The sequence below is a fragment of the Triticum urartu genome, chromosome 3 (genome assembly GCF_003073215.2).
Source record: "Triticum urartu cultivar G1812 chromosome 3, Tu2.1, whole genome shotgun sequence".
In the NCBI taxonomy this organism is placed as follows: domain Eukaryota; kingdom Viridiplantae; phylum Streptophyta; class Magnoliopsida; order Poales; family Poaceae; genus Triticum; species Triticum urartu.
Window position 1 is genome coordinate 601,683,050 of NC_053024.1, and position 21,582 is coordinate 601,704,631.

The 21,582-nt window shown below is 46.4% G+C and overlaps 2 protein-coding genes and 1 non-coding gene across 3 annotated transcripts; 1 reads left to right on the forward strand and 2 right to left on the reverse strand.

The window, feature by feature from the left end:
* The first annotated feature begins 1,610 nt into the window (after positions 1-1,610).
* On the forward strand, positions 1,611-7,757 carry LOC125545268 (ABC transporter C family member 3-like). Its single transcript, XM_048709158.1, has 10 exons — positions 1,611-4,100; positions 4,166-4,252; positions 4,358-4,999; positions 5,084-5,248; positions 5,836-6,130; positions 6,322-6,536; positions 6,658-6,963; positions 7,061-7,124; positions 7,210-7,449; positions 7,568-7,757. The coding sequence occupies exons 1-10, from the start codon at positions 1,809-1,811 to the stop codon at positions 7,669-7,671; spliced, it is 4,410 nt and encodes a 1,469-aa protein (XP_048565115.1). The 5' UTR covers positions 1,611-1,808; the 3' UTR covers positions 7,672-7,757.
* Positions 7,758-7,847: 90 nt separating this feature from the next.
* LOC125549696 lies at positions 7,848-8,008 on the reverse strand. The gene has a single exon (XR_007301437.1). It is a non-coding gene; the product is annotated as a U1 spliceosomal RNA (small nuclear RNA).
* Positions 8,009-11,578: 3,570 nt separating this feature from the next.
* LOC125545269 (probable methyltransferase PMT11) lies at positions 11,579-17,214 on the reverse strand. Its single transcript, XM_048709160.1, has 9 exons — positions 16,333-17,214; positions 15,857-16,006; positions 15,304-15,574; positions 15,074-15,184; positions 14,139-14,298; positions 13,404-13,661; positions 12,934-13,056; positions 12,451-12,528; positions 11,579-12,074 (listed from the first exon to the last, which is right to left on the reverse strand). Exons 1-9 carry the CDS (start codon positions 17,083-17,085, stop codon positions 11,870-11,872), a joined length of 2,109 nt encoding a protein of 702 aa, XP_048565117.1. The 5' UTR covers positions 17,086-17,214; the 3' UTR covers positions 11,579-11,869.
* Between the last annotated feature and the right edge of the window lie 4,368 nt (positions 17,215-21,582).

A 21,582-nucleotide genomic window follows, 5' to 3' on the forward strand; every position in this document is an offset into this window, starting at 1 on the left:
AAAAGGTCTCGCAAAGAAAATAATCCTGTTTGATCACTATACATAGCGAGCATCAGGAAATAGAATAATCATGAATTCCGTGTAATTGGCCAAGCTGCTAAAGTAGCTAAAGTAATGATAAATCCTGTCAATAAAATAGATCCTATCTTTATGACTTGGGAATTAGAAATATATATTTTTGAAATGAAATTATGATAAAAAAAAATATGTTTCATTGTATAACATGCTTTCAGTCCAGACATGCGTTGCACGTGCAAGCTTACTAGTAAAAAAAAAGGAAAGGGCAGACAGAGCCCTCCACGGGTGCGGTTACATTTTACATGTTACACCGCGCCATTTAATCCACCCCACAGTCCACACCATACTTATGGTCGACTAGTCACTCATACTCCACCTACTTAACCTGCCGAATAAACTCTCTACGCTGCCCTTCATGAGCCTGCATTCCACCATGCTCTTCCTTCTTGCTCCACATGTCGCATGACCTTGGCAATATCCGGAGCAACACCATCAAATTAAAGACCACTGCATTTCAGTGCTTCCACAGCTCCCAAAGACCAAGCAAAATTATTGCCCTAGTAGTCTTGATGCTTAGGCCCTGTTTCTCTCTACCTTGGCACCATGCGAAAAGCACCTCAGTCCCACTAGGCGCCCATGCCGGCACCTCTAGTGCATGGCAGATGTGCGCCCAAACCTCTCTCGAGAACACGCAAGTTAGTAATAGATGATTGATAGTTTCTTCCTCCTGGTTGCAGAATGGGCATGAGTCCTGGTGTGGTAGCCCTCTCCTGGCTAGTCCGTTAGATGTCCAACACCTGTTGCGAAGGGCCAGCCACGATGGGTCAGGCAATGGCCGTCTACACCGACACGATGCTGAGACTGATCTCTCCTCCGACGTGCAGATGCCGTCGTGCCATCGAGACCCCGCCTCCAGCTCAGCTTCTACCCGACGAAGTCCTGCATATCCACTATCGCTCGCGTGGTCGGGGACGTTGTGAAGTGCGGCAGAGCCAAGGACCTCGAGTTCGCGATATGCGCTGAGGTGGAGCGCCCTACCCCTATGAGCATCTCCGAGAGACTGAGCCGGCATATCATCTTGAGATTTACGAAGTCACCGTAGGCGCCTCGTCGTCGACGGGAACGTCTCCTCTCACTGAAAGCGCATCGCCGGAAATACTGAAATAAATTCAGGAATAATGCGAGCACCAGGATTTAAACCCTGGTGGGTTGAGGATACCACTGTCCACCTAACCAGGGGCGGAGTCAGGGGGACGGGCAGGGACCTGCCCCCCCCCCCCCCCCCCCCCCCAACGATCGACAATTTTAGTAACAGCGATGACTAATTAACAACGAGATTAGATCAATATATGTACTCGCCTCCCCTCCCCCCTATACTCGAATCCTGGCGCACCAAACCAACTCAACTCTTTGTAATATACCGCACCAATGGCACCATGCACGCACGCATTCACCCCGTCCCTTTTTTCGGTGGAAATCAGAGAGCCGGCAGTCGGTATCGAAAGCTAAAGACGAGACGTGTGCACGCACATTCCATCGGTGTGGTGTGACGCCATTTCCAACAAGGCAGTAGAGAAACAAAATCAATCAGAGCAACCGACGAGAGAACATTCAACTTCAACCCAAGTCAAGAATTGACCAAGGACTTGGCCGCCAACACACTACCGGCGATCAGAGCAAACGTGGAGAGGACGGCGTCGCCTTGCACCGCAAGGTGCCGCGCCGTCACGACCAGAGGCGATGCGAGTGACTGACCCTGTGTAAGCCCTCGCCCTGACCGAGCGGCAGAGATGGCGGCGAGCGAGCGATCACTGCCCTGCTTCCTCCTCCACGGCGTGAGCGCCGGGGTCCACCTCATCCTCGCGCTCGCCGTTGCTGGGAGCCGGCTCTTCCCCCGCCGCGGGAAGGACACCGTGAGCGCCGTGGGCGGGGTCCGGTGCTACGTGGTGGCGGCCTGCACCATGTGGGCTCTGGCGGCGTTCCAGCTCCTCCTCGCCGCGTACTCCTGCTACCTTGGCGCCGGCGCCGGGTGGACGCTCCACGCGGCGGTGGAGCAGGTGGATGCCGCCGCGCGCGGGGTGGCGTGGCTGCTGCTCGCGGCGTACCTGCAGTTCGAGTTCCGCCGCGACGAGCGGTTCCCCGCGCCGCTCAGGCTCTGGTGGGCGCTCTTCCTGCTGCTGTCGGTCCTCGCAGTCGCCGTCCACGCCGCGACGAGCCTCGATGGGCTCCCCGTGCCCGCGCGTTCCTGGGCGCTCGACGCCGTCTCGGTCCTCGCTGCCGTGGTGCTGCTCGTCGCCGGGCTGTTCGGCAAGAGCGAACTAGCGGGCGGTTCTGCTTCAGAGGAGCCCCTGCTAGATGGCGCGAGCGAGAGCAGCAGCGCCTGTGCCTCTGCGTACGCCGGCGCCGGCCTCCTCGGCGTCCTCACCTTCTCCTGGATGGGGCCGCTGCTCGCCGTGGGCCACAAGAAGGCCCTCGGCCTCGACGACGTCCCGGGCCTCGACCCCGGCGACAGCGTGGCCGGCCTGCTCCCCTCGTTCAAGGCCAACCTCGCGACGGTCGCTGGCGACGGCACCACGAGCCAAAGGGTGACGGCATTCAAGCTCGCCAAGGTCCTGGTGCGCACCTTCCGCTGGCACGTCGCGGTGACCGCGCTCTACGCTCTCGTCTACAACGTGGCCACCTACGTCGGCCCGTACCTCATCGACTCCCTCGTGCAGTACCTCAACGGCGGCGACGGGAGGCGCCCGAGCAAGGGGCAGCTCCTCGTCCTCGCCTTCATCGCAGCCAAGGTGTTCGAGTGTTTGTCGCAGCAGCACTCGTGCTTCCGGCTGCAGCAGGTCGGGATACGCGCGCGGTCCGCGCTGGTCGCCGTCGTGTACGAGAAGGGGCTGGCCCTCTCCGGCCGTTCCAGGCAGGCCCACTCGAGCGGCGAGATGGTCAACATCGTCGGCGTCGACGCCGACCGTGTCGGGAACTCCTCCTGGTACATCCACGACCTGTGGCTGGTGCCGCTCCAAGTAGGCATGGCGATGTTCGTCCTCTACTCCACTCTCGGGCTTGCCTCGCTCGCCGCGCTCGGCGCCACCGCGGCCGTCATGCTCGTCAACGTCCCTTCGGTGAAAGTCCAGGAGAAGCTCCAGCAGAATCTGATGAGGAGCAAGGACGTTCGGATGAAGGCGACGTCAGAGATCCTGCGCAACATGAGGATCCTCAAGCTGCAGGGGTGGGAGATGAAGTTCTTGTCCAAGATCATCGCCCTCAGGAAGACGGAGACGAACTGGCTCAAGAAGTACCTTTACACCTCGACCATGATCACCTTCATCTTCTGGAGCGCCCCAACATTCATCGCCGTGGTCACCTTCGGAGCATGCGTCCTGATGGGGATACCATTGGAGTCGGGCAAGGTGCTGTCTGCACTGGCCACGCTCCGGGTGCTGCAGGAATCGATATACAACCTTCCGGACAGGATCTCGGCGATCATCCAGACCAAGGTGTCTCTTGACAGGATAGCATCCTTCCTATGCCTCGAGGAGTTCCCGACGGACGCTGTGCAGAGGCTGCCAATCGGCAGCTCAGATGTTGCAATCGAGGTCAGCAATGGGTGCTTCTCCTGGGACGCCTCGCCTGAAATGCCAACGCTCAAGGACCTCAACTTTCAAGCTCGGCAGGGCACGCGTGTGGCGGTCTGCGGCACGGTCGGCTCCGGAAAATCGAGCCTGCTCTCTTGCATTCTTGGCGAGGTTCCGAAGCTATCAGGAGTGGTCAGGACCTGCGGGACAATAGCGTATGTGAGCCAGTCAGCGTGGATACAGAGCGGCAAGGTTCAGGAGAACATACTGTTCGGCAAGGAGATGGACAGTGAGAAGTATGACAGAGTGCTAGAGCTGTGTTCGCTGAAGAAAGACCTGGAGAGCTTCCCGTCGGGCGACCAGACGGTCATTGGAGAGCGAGGCATCAACCTCAGCGGTGGGCAGAAGCAGAGAGTTCAGATAGCACGGGCTCTGTATCAGGACGCCGACATTTATTTGTTCGACGATCCCTTCAGTGCTGTCGATGCTCATACAGGATCCCACATATTCAAGGTAGTATAATGGTACTACCTTTTATTTGACAAACACATTTCTTATGTCTCTTCTGTCTTCTGTAGGAATGCTTGCTTGGGGCATTGGCTCAAAAAACAGTGGTGTACGTCACTCATCAGCTTGAATTTTTACCTGCAGCGGATCTTATTCTGGTGAGATTTTCATGAGCAAATAATTCGTGCATATTTCTTTCTGAAAAATCTTCATGTATATTTATTACCATAAAGTATTTCTATTATAAAGTAACTGTATTGTAGGTAATTAAAGATGGGGTGATAGCACAATCTGGCAGATACAACGAAATACTTGGCTCAGGGGAAGAGTTTATGGAACTGGTTGGTGCTCACAAGGATGCTCTTGCAGCAATCGACGCAATCGAAGTTCCAAATGGAGCCAGTGAGGCTTTCTCGTCTAGCGGCGCAGCAAGCCTGTCCGGGCCACTGCCATCAACTGAGAAAAAGGATAAGCAAAATGTCAAGCAAGATGATGGCCATGGTCAGGGTGGGCAGCTGGTGCAGGAGGAAGAAAGGGAGAGGGGCAGGGTGGGGTTTTGGGTCTACTGGAAGTACCTCACCTTAGCTTATGGGGGAGCTCTCGTGCCATTCGTGCTGCTGGCGCAGATGCTTTTCGAAGTGCTTCACATTGCTAGCAATTACTGGATGGCCTGGGCTGCTCCTGCGTCGAAGGACGTCGAGCCTCCGGTCAGCATGTACACATTGATATACGTCTATGTAGCATTGGCCCTAGGAAGCTCGGTGTGCACCTTCGTGAGAGCCCTGTTTCTTGTACCAGCCGCATACAAGACAGCAACGCTGCTGTTTAACAAGATGCATGTATCCATATTCAGAGCTCCGATGTCTTTCTTCGATTCCACTCCAAGTGGGCGCATCTTGAATAGGGTAAGTCATTCTCAAAAACAAATCCTAGGAAGTTCAGTTTATTATTTGCTTGGAGCATGTTGATACAATAACTTGTTTTTTTAGGCTTCGACTGATCAAAGCCTGGTGGACACCAGCATTGCTAACAGGATGGGCTCTATTGCGTTTGCCTTCATACAACTTGGTGGAACTATTGTTGTGATGTCTCAGGTTGCATGGCAGGTCTTTGTTGTTTTCATTCCTGTAATTGCTATCTGCCTCTGGTATCAGGTACTTTATCCTACTCGTTATCCTTCGCTGTTTTAGCCGCAAGATCAACATATGATTATATATAGAAAGAAACATTCCTCGGTACCACTGAATATCACTAGTTCGTTTCGATTCGATGTATCCTCATCCTCTGTGTAAAGACTGTCATTCACTTGTAACGTGATTCTTTCTATGCATGCTAAATAGACATTAGTTGGCCTATGTACACTATCTCCTTGGTGCCAAAAGTTGACGTTTAGTCTCAGCAGAACTTTTGTACAAACTTTGAAGAAATTTGTAAATATTCTTTGCACAAACTTCTGTGTATAATTTTGGGGGGGACAAAAATTTATACAGAAATTTGAAGACTTTAAACGCCTTTGTACAGAAACTTAGACCCATTATCCGGAAATTTATAACTTTATGTATGTACAATTTTCTTAGCAAATTATGGCACAGCTCTTCAGGAGAAAATTGATCAAAATTCTGTACAAAAATAGATGAAATCAAAAAACAAAACTAGTGGTACGTGTTCAGCGGTATAGAGAGAATTATGGTCTTATTCGGTGGTACAAATGGAATTTTTGCTTATATTTATCCTTTTGCAGCGCTACTACATTGATACAGCCAGAGAGTTGCAAAGGATGGTCGGGATTTGCAAAGCTCCTATCATACAACATTTTGTAGAATCAATAACTGGATCAACAATCATTAGAAGTTTTGGCAAGGAAAATCAGTTTTTATCAACTAATAACCAGCTAATGGATGCCTACTCACGACCAAAATTCTACAATGCTGGAGCAATGGAGTGGCTTTGCTTCCGTATGGATATGCTATCATCCCTTACATTTGCCATCTCTTTGATATTTTTAATCAATCTGCCGATCGGTATCATTGATCCAGGTATGATGCTAGTTCCCGGCATTTTTTGTTTTGAAATAACAGCCTGGAAGCTATATTTCATTTGAACATAGGGGGGAATTTAGGTAGTAACCAAAAAAAAACAGGAAAAGGTTTCAAACACATTTTATACTGGAACAAAATGGTGGGAGAAACGATCTGAGTTTGCAACTGAAATTCCATCCCACGTCCAGGAATTGCTGGCCTTGTAGTAACATATGGGCTTAATCTGAACATAATGCAAGTAACGCTTGTAACAAGCATGTGCAATTTGGAGAACAAGATCATCTCAGTAGAGAGAATTTTGCAATACCTAAGCCTTCCTGAAGAGGCCCCTCTTTCAATATCTGAAGATGGGTTGGCTCATAACTGGCCATCAGAGGGAGAAATTCAGCTCCATAACCTCCATGTAAGTAATACATTTTTTGCCCTTGTCAGTAAACTGTCAGAAATCTAGACTCATGGCCAAAGTAATTGTTAGATTCGGTGCTTTGCCATCACAGGTCCTTAACATTTTATGAATGATGCAGGTGAAATATGCTCCACAACTACCGTTTGTTCTGAAGGGCCTTACAGTCACTTTTCCTGGAGGCATGAAGACGGGTATTGTTGGTAGAACAGGCAGTGGTAAATCAACTCTCATACAGGCCCTTTTCCGTATCATGGATCCCACTGTCGGCCAGATAACAGTAGACGGCGTCGACATTTGCACCATCGGGTTGCATGATCTGAGATCTAGGTTGAGCATTATTCCGCAAGACCCAACGATGTTCGACGGAACCGTGAGACACAACCTTGACCCTCTAGGAGAGTACACTGACAATCAAATCTGGGAGGTAGTCTCGATGTTCACATGCTTCATTTCTTTTCATTTCTCGAATTATTACAAGCTCTAAAACCACTTATTTAAAAACTGAAAAATAAACATTTCAGGCCTTGGATCACTGTCAGCTAGGAGATGAAGTTCGAAGAAAGGAGCTCAAACTTGACTCACCAGGTCTGATCTATATTCAACCATACAGTTTACATTCCGGTAGACTGGCTTCTTCTGAAATTTCTGAAATTCAAAACTCCGCTCGCAGTGGTGGAGAACGGAGAGAACTGGAGCGTGGGCCAGCGTCAGCTCGTCTGTCTCGGCAGGGTGATCCTGAGACGGACCAAGATACTGGTCCTGGACGAAGCCACCGCTTCGGTGGACACCGCAACAGATAACCTGATCCAGAAGACACTGCAGCAGCATTTCTCAGGGGCGACCGTCATCACTATCGCGCATCGAATCACCTCGGTCCTTCACAGCGATATAGTCTTGCTTCTTGACAACGGTCAGCCATCATATCATCACCCCTTCAAATGAACTTTAAGCAACGTCTTGTTAATCTGCCCAATCTGGGTGTGACACTTATGTACTGGACTGACGAACACACTGGCAAAATTTTACAGGCGTGGCCGTGGAGCACCAAACGCCGGCCAGGTTGCTGGAGGACAAATCCTCTCTGTTCTCAAAGCTTGTAGCAGAATACACGATGAGGTCGACGCGCACTTGAGTCGCATTACTAGTGTGATCAAACAAAATACCTAAACTGAATTGCAATGTGTAAATGCCAAAAGGAAAACATGAGCCTTCTTTTCACTGATGCTTGACAAAGGCTGCAAACTTTCATTTCAAATTTCAAACTACCAAAAAGGAAGCAAGATAACTGGAAAATTTAACTTCAAATTGGCAGGGGCCGCGCGAACGCGTACCCCCTCTACCACAAATTATGACGTCCATTCTCCCGCTTGGGGAGATGGTAAGCCAGCACTCCTCCCAAGTGCAATGGAGGCTGCTAACCTAGGCCATGAGCCTTCTTGATCGCTCATTGACCCCGTCCAGGTAAGTGAGGATTAAGGTGGCAGCTGGTCCCTTTTATAGCCTCTTCGTCGTGCCTGCTGCTGCGGACGAGCGATGTGGGACTAAACAAGATTTGCCCTAACCAACCTGGCGGCTGGCGCTGTGTCTACCACACGGCAGGGGATCTGAGACGAGAACTTGGTTTAGGGCTCCGTACTTATCATTCGGCCTGGTGGGCTTTTGTGAGAGCCCATGGTACAGACCACGGCGGGTACACTTGATAAATGCTCAAATATTGTTCAAAAGGTCCTCGAAAAATATTGTTCAAAAAACCCTCGAAGAAAAATATTGTTCAAAAAAATTGAACAACATATCGAGCTATCATCAGGTACTGATTTTCTCTTCCTTCAGCTTTTCTATTTATTTTCCAGTTCCCCGTTTTTTATTTTGATTTCCTGCATAAAAGTTGACATGAAAAATGTGCAGAGACAACTCCAACTCTACATGAGATTCAGCGGACCAACTAACAGTGAAACACTAGAATTGATATACCCAACACACGCAAAAAAATGCAGCTGTGACAAAATGACACTATTCTTTTTGTTTGGGGACAAAAAATGACTCGAACAGCAAAACAAAACTTGCATGCCGATCAAATTTTTATTTTGTTGTGGTCAAAAAAATGTTATAAAAGTGGTATTTTTTTTTGTCACGGTATCTTTGTTATACTACGTGGACTCAAAAATATGACTCCGAACCATGGGCCTTGCTGAAAAGTTGGCGTCCCATAGCAAAAAGGTCCTGCACGCCAAGCCCATGGTTAACATCTGCATTTCTAATTCGAGGAAAATAACCACAATGTGTAGCCACTCACATCACAGTAGGAGCTATACATGATCCAAGAAAAGGATGTATCACACTCTAGTAAGTCTATTATGACCTAAATGAAACCAAGTTTTTCTTCGAGAACTGGGCTAGGCAAGGACACAGTGGTGTTTCCTTGCAGACTGGGGTTCGACTCGTGTCGGAAGCGAATTTTCGCGATCTCACCCAGTGGGCTTCTTCTATAAAAATATGTCCTAAATGCTAGTGCCTATGGATCTCTTTTTTTTTTAAACCAAGCTTTTCTTGACACAACATTCACATCACTTTTCGTGTCCATCAAGCAACGTGCCAGGTAAAGAGCTACCCTACAAACTCTTACTTGAAATACTAAGATCCTATCTTTTGCCCGCGGCTTATTGCCGATTAATAAAATTAAAATAGCCATCAAACAGAATTTAGAAGCCACAAATTGTTACAGTTGTGACAAAAGTTCTCTTTTCCCTATCTTTTGCCCGCAGCTTATTACCGGTTATTAAAATTAAAATTGCCATCTTAGAAGCCACAAATTGCTACAGTTGTGACAAAAGTTCTATTTTCTCGGTGCTATAGTCTTTTGCTCGCAGCAAATAAGCCACTCCAAATGTTTAAACATATTAATTTTTCTGAGAAACATTGAATCGTATGAAACCTAAACTCTTGCGACTCTTTCAAAACCGATGGTCCAAACCTCTAGATATACACGTGGCCAACATGCTTACGTGACACTAACCTTCTAAACGGGTGCACCAAAGCAAGTTAAGTATTATTGGCCTATCTCATGGCTACACATCATCTCAAAGTTAGATACTTAGATTGCTTAACTCCTAGGAGACATATTACAGAAGGAAACCCCTCTTCTGATTGGCCACGTGCAGCTCCATATTTGAATTATTTATCATTGCTTCAAAATTGTACAATAGTGCAGAAAAAAACAGAGGGGGAAACCAATGATTCTAAAGCTTGGTTTATACATTTTGGAAAACTATGGATTGGACATGCTTATTTACATGTTTACATGTCTTTATTTTCTCTTCTTCGTATGCTTTCTTCTGTTTTTTTAACTCCCATGTGTATATATAGAACTATCATTTACTTCATTCATATTTCCAGTTGTTGTGGCAGACATGAAGATAATGGCAGGTATTGTCACCGCGGTCGTTTCTGTCCGCCACAGTTGCAACAGGATTGACCACGGGGCTATGATATTCCTATTGCCCTACTAGTAACCACTACAAAGCAGATTTAAAGTCGTCATTCTTTGGGCTGCACCAGAAGATGTCCACTTTGGCCGCACTTTTGCTATGGACTTGGTTAGATTTGATTTTGGTGAGGCCATATACGAGGTGGCCCAGTGCCAAGATGACACACACTCATTTGCTTGCAACCCCCCACCACCACCACACACACAATATATTTGTTCAATGGTTGTTTATGATTGAGTATATGCATGTTACATTCACTATCTATATAATTTAATTACAAATAGATGGTATATTAAGCGGAAAATATGCTAATGGTGGTTGCTATCCTGACCATCCCATCCTCCCTTCGTGTTATTCCCAACTAGCGTGTATACGGGGTACAGCTAGCACTGTATACTGCACTACATGTGTGTATTCCGGATGAAATCCACCCTAGCGCTAGCTAGAGAATCTCTCCCGGCCCTCCAACCAATTAATGTGCCGCGCAAATGCATTAGAAGTGTCAAAAAAATCTGACTTTTTTGCGGGGGAAAAAATTCTGAATTTGTTGTAACACATATGTTTACACCCCCTAAAAATTTCAAATCTAAATTCGAAATTCGAATTACACATTAAGAACAAAAAAGACAAATCCAACATGAATAGTGTCAACAATAAATACAATATGAATAGTGTCCAAAACAACACTATTCACATCTGAATTTATAGACATGTCTTGTGAAGATTCATAAAAAACACCAAAAAATTAACACATCCAAATTTGACCTTTTTTAAACTTAGAGCATGGGAGCACTTGAGTCATGGTATCACATGATATACTCCCCTCATGGACTGTACTCACATGTGCAGGAGCTCATGAACTGTACTCGGGCCGGTGATTACAGTTGTGTATGTGGAGATAGTACTGTCCACAATCAGTAGATAATTGAGCTTTGCCCGCATGCCGAGTCAATTTGTTTGGCATTAGGTGAGACAGATCTCATAGTTATTTAGATTTTCATTTTTCTTTGTGAGGGAAAAAATAGATTTTCACATAATGGTACGGTTTAGGGCTCCGCTCTTATAGATCGGCCTGTTGGGCTTTTGTGAGAGCCCATGGTCAGTGATGCCGATCGGACTCTAAACTAAAAATCAGAATACAATGTTCCAGCCCTACTTGCTCTAATAAAGCTTTAACAAAAGTCCTACTGCTCTAAAAATTTGTTACGTTTCTCGAAAAGGAAGTGTTCCAATCCTATTGCTCATTTCCTTATAGTTGTGACCCTCAAAAAAAAAATCCTTATAGTTGTATACGGAATTTTTTGTTTGATTTTCCGGCTTGTCATTTTTCACCCCCACATATAGCATGCAAGTATGTAACTGTACCACATACAGCATGGAAGAACATATCAAAACTACATAAAAGGTGACATGCAAAAGCTGTCGAGACAACTCCAATTCTACATGAGATCCAATGGACCAACGTAACAGTAATAGAACATTTGTAAACCTCGGTCAGCAGAATAGAGACACCATGCACGCAAAGGAGCAAACACTCTTTTCATCACAGCCCAGTACAACAAAAATCTCATCCATTCTCTATTCACCAAAACCTTTGCCAAGTCTTCTTTCGATCATCGTATATATATGTTACAACAAAAACACGCCGAGCTAGATCGGACTCGTACAAACAAATGATGAATCGAATTAAGTTACAGCTTTCACCGCCACCTAACCTATCTACGGAGCACAATGTCAATCTCCAGTCCACTGCAGTTCTTGTAGTCAGTTCCAGCGGTGCCGGAGAACTAAAACCGCAGGCGCCCGCCGCAGCATTGCTTGCCGGGGAATGGTCTGCTTGATCGGTTAGCGCACCATCGGCTTGTCACACATCAAAACCTTCCTGCTAGCATACGCGCCTTCAGCAGTGTCACGTATGGTGGATCTCCATCCCATCGCGTCTGTTATTTCCTTGATCTCCTCTATCGTTTCCTTCTTATCACAGATATACGCCCTACCACCAGGTCTGAGTATGCGATCCATCTCAAGCAAGATAACTGAGGCGTTACACCTGGTAATGAGAGAATATGTTGAGATGCAAATAAGGTATATCCGATGGATGATGTAAGGTCGGTGCTTCTGCATTACAACTACCACAGAGTAATAGATCACACAATAATCCAAGCAAGGTGTTGTCAACCAGGTGCTTAAAGAGTGCAAACGTAGCTACATAGCCGGGCATCCATGTAATAAACCATCTCCTCTAATGTAAGCACATCAATTGTTTACATGTTTTGCTAAAGGCTAGAAGGCCTAAAGCAGCAGTTTGTTCTCAATTGTATTCTTGGGTTTCCTGGGTTATACAACCATGGAGATTTCTACATATCTTTTGTCGAGAAATCTGAACAAAGAACTAACATGAATTTATGTTCAAAAGAGCTGGTTACCTTTTCTGCTCCTTTGAGAATAGCCCGAATGCATGCAGTAGATCATAAGTCCTTGGATATGTGTCAAATGGTTCACACCTGTCCATATAAACATATAAATTGCAGAATGGGCAATATCAAGGTGGAAACTACATGATGCCCTTTGGGTGCCTTTTCTTCTTCTTCAAGAAAAAGGTGGAAACTACGCCATGAGCTTATTCACGTCAAGCATCTACCAGCTGCTTAGAAAGAAATTTGATGTCCGGAAAATATAGGAAGCAAAGCATTGATAATATTATAATAAAAAATGTTGGCTAATTCAATGCATGGCAACACGTTCTGAGGAACTCATTCAAACACTTCAGGAAGACAAGATGCAATGAGGAAAAAATATAGGTGGCTGATATGCTATGCTTAGAACTCCATGTTGAAGTGCAATATTCTTATAGGAAGAGCAATTCCAACTTAATATTATGCCAGACAACGAATATACCGAAAACTTACCAGTCATGGGCCACTCCAAGAAGTCCCCGGTCATAAATTACAGGCAGTGTGTTTGGCTCAGTAACAGGAACAACATTCATCACCCAGCAATCAAGCTTGCGACCGATTAATGCAGCTGCAAACCTACATGCAAAACAAAACAATATTCCACATCAAGCACAAAAGTCTGATCTGCTAATTATTTTGTATTCAGGACAACTCATAGCCTAGTATTCGAGCAAAAGGTTGTGACAGCCGAGGTCATCGGTTCCAGCAGTATTTCCATGTATTTTCGGGCTATATTCATCCAAACAAATGTGAGTGCTCCATCTAGTAGCTTTGCTATCGTAAGTACCTCCAAGTCTATTCTTAACAACCTTCTAATGGTCAGAGGTGTGTACTGGAGGCTATTTCTATGTTTGAACTTTGAAACAACAAGAGAAAGAGAATGGAGGGACCAGGAAAGAAAGGGCTTTGAGCAAATAAATTACCCTCCAAATCCAGCCCTCATGTCCATTACATTCCGGAGTTTGAACTTTTTCCACTTGAAAACACGAATATAACCTTCGAGTATATCATCCCAAAATTTCGTTTCTGCTTTGAAAAGCTCATTCTTTGATGAGTAGGCGTCCATTTCAACACCTTGAAGTCTCCTTGGAGGCTCCATTAAGCGTGCAGGCCATGGAAAGGGAGTTGATCCGTCACTATTTACAGGTAGTCGACTGATACATGCTTTCAGACCAACATACCTGAAACCAAAGAGAACGTGTAGCACAAAAAAAGTTTTTGTCAAATAAGCTCAGTGCCAGTATAATATAGTCCAAGAAAGGAGAAGCAGTCTATATGAATTTCAGCATCTGTTAAATGATCGCAGTGCAGACAACAAAACGAACAGGTTAAAGCACATTGTTGCCCCAACATTAATTATACGCCAGATTCTTGCAGATTTTGCTATCAACATGCTTTGTGTTTATCAGGTATTGTCATACTGATGGCAAAATGCTTGACAGATCTTGCTAATGATGATGGAAATGAAAGCTCGTTCTCATCTAAAGTGTTATTTTAAGGCCCAACAAGAATTAAAGATCTTAATGGGAGAGAAAACAATGTGGCCAGTAATGAGAGTTGTTAAGTTATTTCCACTGCCAAGACTTATCCAAGAAGTGACTAAAGTGTTAAACTGAGGCTTCAATAATAAAACCAGGTCAAGTGAGGTCGAAACATACCAGACATTATCTGGATTATCATCAGTATCACAAAGTGGAGGTTTGACCCCTGGATCACGGCTCATATAGCATGAGTTATTTACAGGCTTCCTCCACATAGCAACATATCCCTCTTTCTTCACAAGCTCCCAACAAAGTCGGGTTGTGAGGTCCTCCATCTCTACAAATAAATTTATCTGTGAGCAATCATTTTGGAAACAAAAAACAATGCAGCATTTCATTATCAGAGGCTTCTTGACCTGATATAAGTAATGTTATCAAAAACTATTATTACAACATCCCAAGGATTTGCAGTTTAACTATGCACTCCCACTTTTCCTCATCCTTTACATGAAAGAATGTCTCTGGCATACTGTAGATTTAATTAGGCCATCTGTGCATATTAGCAGTTTGGCGCAGATAGTTGTTACTAGAAAAATATTGTTCATGTGTAACCATAGGAATGCATCCTCTTTCTAGTTGTGCAATTTAACTTATGCTGGAAGCCGGGAACGGCCGAATAGGTAGTAGAGCACAGGAATTTAGGTCAAAGCATTTGTGTATGCCAAAGATACAGGCATACACAATATGATAACATTTTTCCTGTCAAGACTGTGTTAAGTTGTTCTGGCTGAGATCAGTTTGTATTTTGCAATAGGATAGCACGAATCACAAACAGACCCAATAGGTAATGCCTGTAGCTCAAGATCGAGTTTTTCTGGCAGTGCATCAGACTCGTTTCCCTCTAGTCCTAATGAACTTCTTGTTTCCATTACCAGTCAACGGGAATCCGGTTTGAAAACAGAAGAATACTTTACTCCTCTGACTAAATCCTAAAATCAACAAATGGACAACTATGGATGCATCTCGTGGAAAAATAACAACAGTGTAAACTGACACATAGTATATATAGCCCTAAAGAAACAAAATTATCACATAGTAGTAAGCAGCAATACCTTTCCACGCCTCTTGCTGGGCCTCTTCATGCTTATAAACAGGCTGTGCTGCCCAAGCAAAATACCCGCCAGCTCTTAGCATTCTATTAACCTCCAGGAGCAGGATTCCATCTTAGAAATAGGTAAATTATGACAACAGGAATTAAGTGGATTGTCAATCGAAGGAATAAAGTAGGTGCATTATGAAGAAAAGAAAAGAAGTAAAACTACACATCAAAATGAGTGCTCACCGTCACGTGTCCAATTTATTCTGCAGCGGGAACAGTGGATAATCTCAAATGCTTGACTGGGATATAATAGTCTGTGTGTTGCAAATGCTGCCACCATTGCAGGAACACCACGCTCAAGAGCAAACTGTATCTGATTCTCATGAACATCTTTGGGAGCAATGGACAATGTCAACACGTCACGTGAAAGTAAGTATGCGCCAAAACTTGCGACTCCACAGCCAACATCCAGAACAACTCTAGTGCGAGAGCCAAATGCAATATCTGGTACCATCTGGGCAAACAGAGAAACATGTGCTTTGAATGAGATTCAGTAATGGTAGAGGTTTTTTAGCAGTGGAAGCTGATGCAGTCCATGAAAATTTAGCCGTTATTTGTCTTTTGCATGTTCCTGTTAAGCACTAATGCATCTAGAACCCATATGTGTTAAGTTCTTCTTTTACTTATACACTCTCTAGAAACTACTCATTTGCTTTCATGTTTTAAGCAATTTGAAGTTACCTTTCCTGTTTCCAAAAAGATTTGAGTAATTTATAATATAATAATCAAGGCAAACCTGAGATATCTGATCCAGGTATTGATTTGCTCCATGTATGAACTGGGTTCCTCCCCCAGGAAATGTAAATTTATCTTTAGCCTTGGTAATCCAATTCTGCCCTCCTTTGTCATCAACCAAGCGTGTATGAGGTACATTGCTAAACCACACCTGCAATTCACAGAATGACATTACAGAAATTCCATTACATGGATGCTGCAGTTTCTGGGGAAAAAGCCAACTAAGTTGTCAGTTGGTTCAATTCGATTCTGTAGCAATAATGGCATACATCAAATGTTGCTTAAATCATGTCTAGTTCATTCAAGCTAAAACTTTTGAGTGATGTGATTAGTGAAACAATAAACCCTGTGTGCAGAGAGGTGCTAGCAGAAACCCAAGAAGAAGATTACTACAGTACAAAGACATACTATTCCATAGCAGTAAAACCGAGAGGTTCTTTACCAGTTGAACCGGCAAGAATCAACACAAATGCTCACCTCGTCTCTGCTCCGAGGCCAGGGAATGGGCGCCTTATAGCCCTTGGGGGCCGGCACGAGGCAGCTCAAGGCCTTGTCCTTGGCCGGGCAGTGCCGCTCGAACCGCTCCCCACGCTCCGTGGAGGGCAGCCGCCTGATCTCCTCGTCGTTGTCGAGGCAGGGAATGTACTCCCTCATGCTCGCGGGGCAGGCAGGGAACTTCCCAATCCGAGCCCTGTTGCCGCCGCCGGTGCCCGCGTTGCCAGGCTCCTGCGTCGCGGCCTCGTCCGTGGCCAGATCGGTTTCGTTGACGACGGCGCCGATGTCAAAGTCGTCCCGCATAGCGCCGTCCTCGCCGACGATGCCGAGGCGGGCGGGCGGGGGAGGGGGCGAGGGCTGGAGGGGAGGCGGGGGCGGGGGCGACGGAGTCGGCACTGGAGGCGGTGGCGGGGGCGACGGAGTTGGCGCTGGAGGGGGCGGGGAGGCATTGGGAGTGGACGAAGCGGGCGGAGCAGCTGCGGGGGCGGGGATTAGGGATGGGTCGAAGGAGATGTTGGAGTTGGGCGAGATGGCGACGGAAGGGGAGCGAGAGGAGATGCGGGAGGAGGGGGACGCCGGGGAGAAGACGGACGAGAAGAAGAGGGGGCTCGCGGAGGCGTCGGACCAGCGGTAGCCGACGAGGAAGGAGGCGGCGCAGGCGAGGAAGAGCACGGCGGCGCGGACGAGGTGCGGGCCGCGGAGCAGGTCGGAGGCATGCGCGCCGAGGGCCTTCATGCTCGCCCGGCTGCCCTTGGGTGGGGAGCGATCGGCGTCGGCGTCGGCGCGATGCCTTGCCCGATGCGGGGGATGGGATCGTACAGCGGAGTGAACTGGACTCCGGCGTGTTGCTTCAGAGGGAAAATCCCACTTCCGTTGTTATTGTTTCTCGGATGAGCAAAGGTCAGCTGATAAAATAGTCTTATTTTAAACCTTGCATGTAATCTATACTCAGTAAATTACAATAAAAATATGTCTATAATGGGTTATGGGTTATTACTTATTAAAATAATTAGCTATTTCTTAAAAACATGACGAGACATATTATGCTAAAAGATTATCTCTTAAATGATAGAAGACAAGAGAAGACAAGTCTTTTTTTATGAATTCGCTAATCTCCATCTCAACATTTATCCTATGTGACACACCTAAGACAGTATTATTATGCATGCCCTAATACTACATATACAAGGTTACTTGTTTTTTTACAAGCAAGCTAATGTGGGGATTATGATCGGTAATAGCGCAATGAAGGACAAGTTGAATTCAGGGGAAGAGAGTTGTAGTTGGAAAAGTTAAGTAAAACATTTGTAATTCTTTGTAGGTACAACATAATTGTCTCCCCCTTTACAAAAAGTGTTATTGTTTTAGGAGTGTCTATGTTTTTTTCCTTCACCTCCCCCCCCCCTCCCCCGTCAGCTTTTTCAAACTGTTTGATCTGGTTTTTCTTTTTCCTTGTTTATATACTTTGTTTTCAATAATGTTATCCAACGAACGTCAGCTAGGAGAGGTGGCAATCCAACATCATTTGATGGTAGTTTTAGTTGTGAGCTCCGAAAATTGCCTTCTCGAAGAGACAATGTGCCATGTCGCCCGAAAAAAATGCCACCTAACACCACTTCCTCACAACTAAAACCGCCACAAAATCGTTCGCATATGCCACCCTCACTGGCGAACGTTCGCCAGCTAACATGGTCCTTTGTTTTTCTTAGTTTCTTTCTATGTTTTTCTTTTTTGTTTCATTGTCAGTTTTTCTTTTTGTTTTTCCAACACATGTCTACTTTGTCATAAGTTGTACATCTTTCGTATACATGTAAAACATTTTTATCCCCGTTTAACATTCTTAAAATACATGTTTAGCATTTTTATCAAAACATGTTTTGAATATATATTTCAAATACATGTTAAAACATTTTCTCAATACATGTTGAAACATTTTTTGAATGATTAAAATATTTATTTTGAAGTATGCAAACATTTTTGTAAATTGAATAAATATTTTTTTGAAAATTTCACAAATACATTTATGAAACTTGTGACTATTTTTTATATTGTATGAACATTCTAAAATGTCATGTACATTTTTAAAAAATTGTACTTTCTAATTATCACAAAAAATTTCATACACATGATTAACATTTATATTTTTTTCATTCACGTTATACATTTTTTTCATATACACCAGAATTATTTTTCTATACATGTTTAACATTTTTCAAATATAATATTAACATTTCCCAAAAAAATTGTAAAGTGTTTTTTATAATAAATATACATGCATATATATTTCAAATATTTCAAAATATAAACCAAAATAATAAAATTGAAAATAAAAATGGGAAGGAAAGACGAAAAAAATCACGCATGACGCCAGTGTGACGTGGCTTGTGGTTACTGGGCCAGCCCAGTTCAGGCTCGCTGCAGGCGAGCCGTGCCTAGGCGCCGCAGTAGGCGGCACAAAGCCGTGCCCCTTATTTGACGTAGATGAAATGCTAGTACCGCTCAATATGAGCTATACATAGCTTTTCCGGTTATACGGATGGGCCACATTTAGGGTCTCGTATATCCGGTTGGGCTCTGTTAGGGTAATTAGTCCTGCAAATAGCTGAATGCACATTTGCAACGAGGCAATCTCTACTCCTAAGAACAACTCTAGCAGACCCGGCAAAACGCCGGCCCGCAAAACGCGTTTGCAGTTCACATAGAACAACTTTTGCGGGCCGGCGCGAGCTGGCACAATGCAGACCCCGCAAACGGATCCGTAAAAAAAAATATTCGTGGAATATGTTTTTTTACGGGTCGGCTATGGGGGTTCTGCTCGGACATCACCGTGACGACCCGCAAACAGATAAACTGCAAATCTTGCATTTGACATAGGATTTCACAAACAAGTTCAAATTCAAACGACACAACCAGTTTTACGCGTAAATAGAAGCCAAGTTCATTACGGCTAACGCAAAAGAGGGCCCTGCAACAGGTTTGCGCCCATGTCCGGCATCATCTTGATCGATCTTCACTCCGCGCCATCGAGTCCACCTTGGAGTTCATCGGCGCCACCGAATCCACCTCCGGCGCTTGTTCCAACTCCCGCACCGAAATCATCCACATTGCCACCATATGGAACGGAGAAAACATCACCGGAACTGTAGCACGAACCGGCCGACGCCACCATTCTTCTCTTCAAGATTTCCCTCCTTGCCATATCATGCCATGTTTTGGTGAGGTCGTCCATGTCATTGCGGTTCATTGACATGATCTTGTTCTCTTCGGCGAGCAACATGGACATAGATTTGTTTTCGGCGGCTCGTGCTCTTCTCTCCTCGATGGCAGCTTTGCGCAGCCGCTCTTCCTTGAGCAACTAAGGAATCGCCAAGACCGAAGGCGCATACCTTCCGGCCATTTCGTCGAACACCTCGCTCGCGGGGGAGCGGCACCGTTGAACGGCATCGCCGGAGCACCTCCTTGCGGCGGGATGTAGTGAGAGGTTGAAGAAGGTGGCTTCTTTGAAGCCGGAACCTTCCTCCGCTTTACGCCCGCGACCTTGCCAACCTTCTCCACCGCCGGCCGGGACCGCGCTGCCGCCTGAAGCGCTGGCCATCGCGGCGGGGGCGACCGGATTCCCGCCCTGCACGACCACGTTGCCCTGCCGCTTGCGGGCAGGCGCGGCTTGGGCTTGGGCGACGGCGGCAGGGCCAACTTGGCCAGCGACGATATCCGCCCGAGCGGAAGGGGCGTGCTCGACCTCGACGGTGACGGGGGACAGCAGGGGGTCGTCCATGGCAGCGACGGACGGCCGGGGAAGAGCAGCCGGAGCTTGCATAGTGGGGACAATGGTGGCGGAGGGTGCGGGGAGCGGGAAGGGCCGCGTGGAAATGTCCCTCTCGCTAAATCTCGCGCGGGATAGGGGTTGAGCTCGGGTCGGCCTCCCAGCCCGTGAAGATAGAGGTTGAGGGAGAAGATTTTGCAGAGTGAGGGCAATGGTGGCGGAGGGTGCGGGGAGCGGGAAGGGTCGCGCGAAAATGTCCCTCCCGCCAAATCTCGCGCGGGATAGGGGTTGAGCTCGGGTCGGCCTCCCAGCCCGTAAAGATAGAGGTTGGGGGAGAAGATTTGCCGCGCCCCGCAAAAAAATTTGCGGGCCGGGGCGGGATGCGAGGTCTGCTTGTGCAGATTTTCTGGCCCCGACCCGCAATTTGGCGGTTATTTTGCGGGCTGGGGCGTTTTTCGGGGTCTGCTAGAGTTGCTCTAATGTCTGGGTTGGTTGAATAGTATTCATGGTTTATTTTTGTCCCACCACTTTCAGCTGTTTTATTTTGTTGATTTTTTTTCATCTCCTCCCCCACCCCATCGGTTTAGTTTTGCATCACCCTCTCATACAACGAAAAAAATCTGAACGGATCAGAGCTTTCCATACTGACACAAGTTATTTAGTAATATTTTTATGTGAAAGAATCAATCACGATCAATCTCTAAAGATCAAATCTAAATTAATTACCTTAAATCACTCAATCACATTAATTAGGAAACAAATAACCAATTTTAAGAAATCTCATTATTAAAGCATTTATATACCTACTTAATTTGTAATGAAATATTATCTCGTTATTAAAGTATTTATGTACCTATTTAATTTGTAATTGAATATTATCCAATGGCAGCAACAAAAAAATGCGGACGCCTCATCTCACTTCCGTCGTCCTGCCCTACCGCTCGAAGAGTCCGAGCACCGCCGCCACCACGTAGCCTCGTGCCCCACCCCATCCCGGATTCCTCCCTCTCCCTTCCTCTCTGTCTCTCGTGCATGCTCACGCAGCACACAGGGGATGGGTCGCTCGGTCGCTCCCCGCAGGCTGCCACCATCCTCCTTGGCATCGTGTCGTCAGCACCTTCGCTAGGTATCGAGGGTTCCAAGAGCTCGGTCTGATCCGGTGTTGTTCGGTTAAGAGTCATGGTCGCCTTTGCCTCTCTCACATCGAGCATCTCTGTGGCCATGGCCGCGCAGATCATGTAGACCGTCGTCGATGGTGGCCTCTCTATCACTATGGCGCACTGATTCCCCATGTATCCGCCGCATCTGAGGACCTCCTCTGGCAAGGACACAGGGGTCGACTCATTGTTGAGGACGGACGGCCGCTGCCACGAGGTGAGAGCTGCCTCATCTTGTAAGGAGGTGGGCGACGTCACCGCCATTCGTCATGAACCGACATGGATGCCGCTTCCGCTGTGTTGGCATGCTTC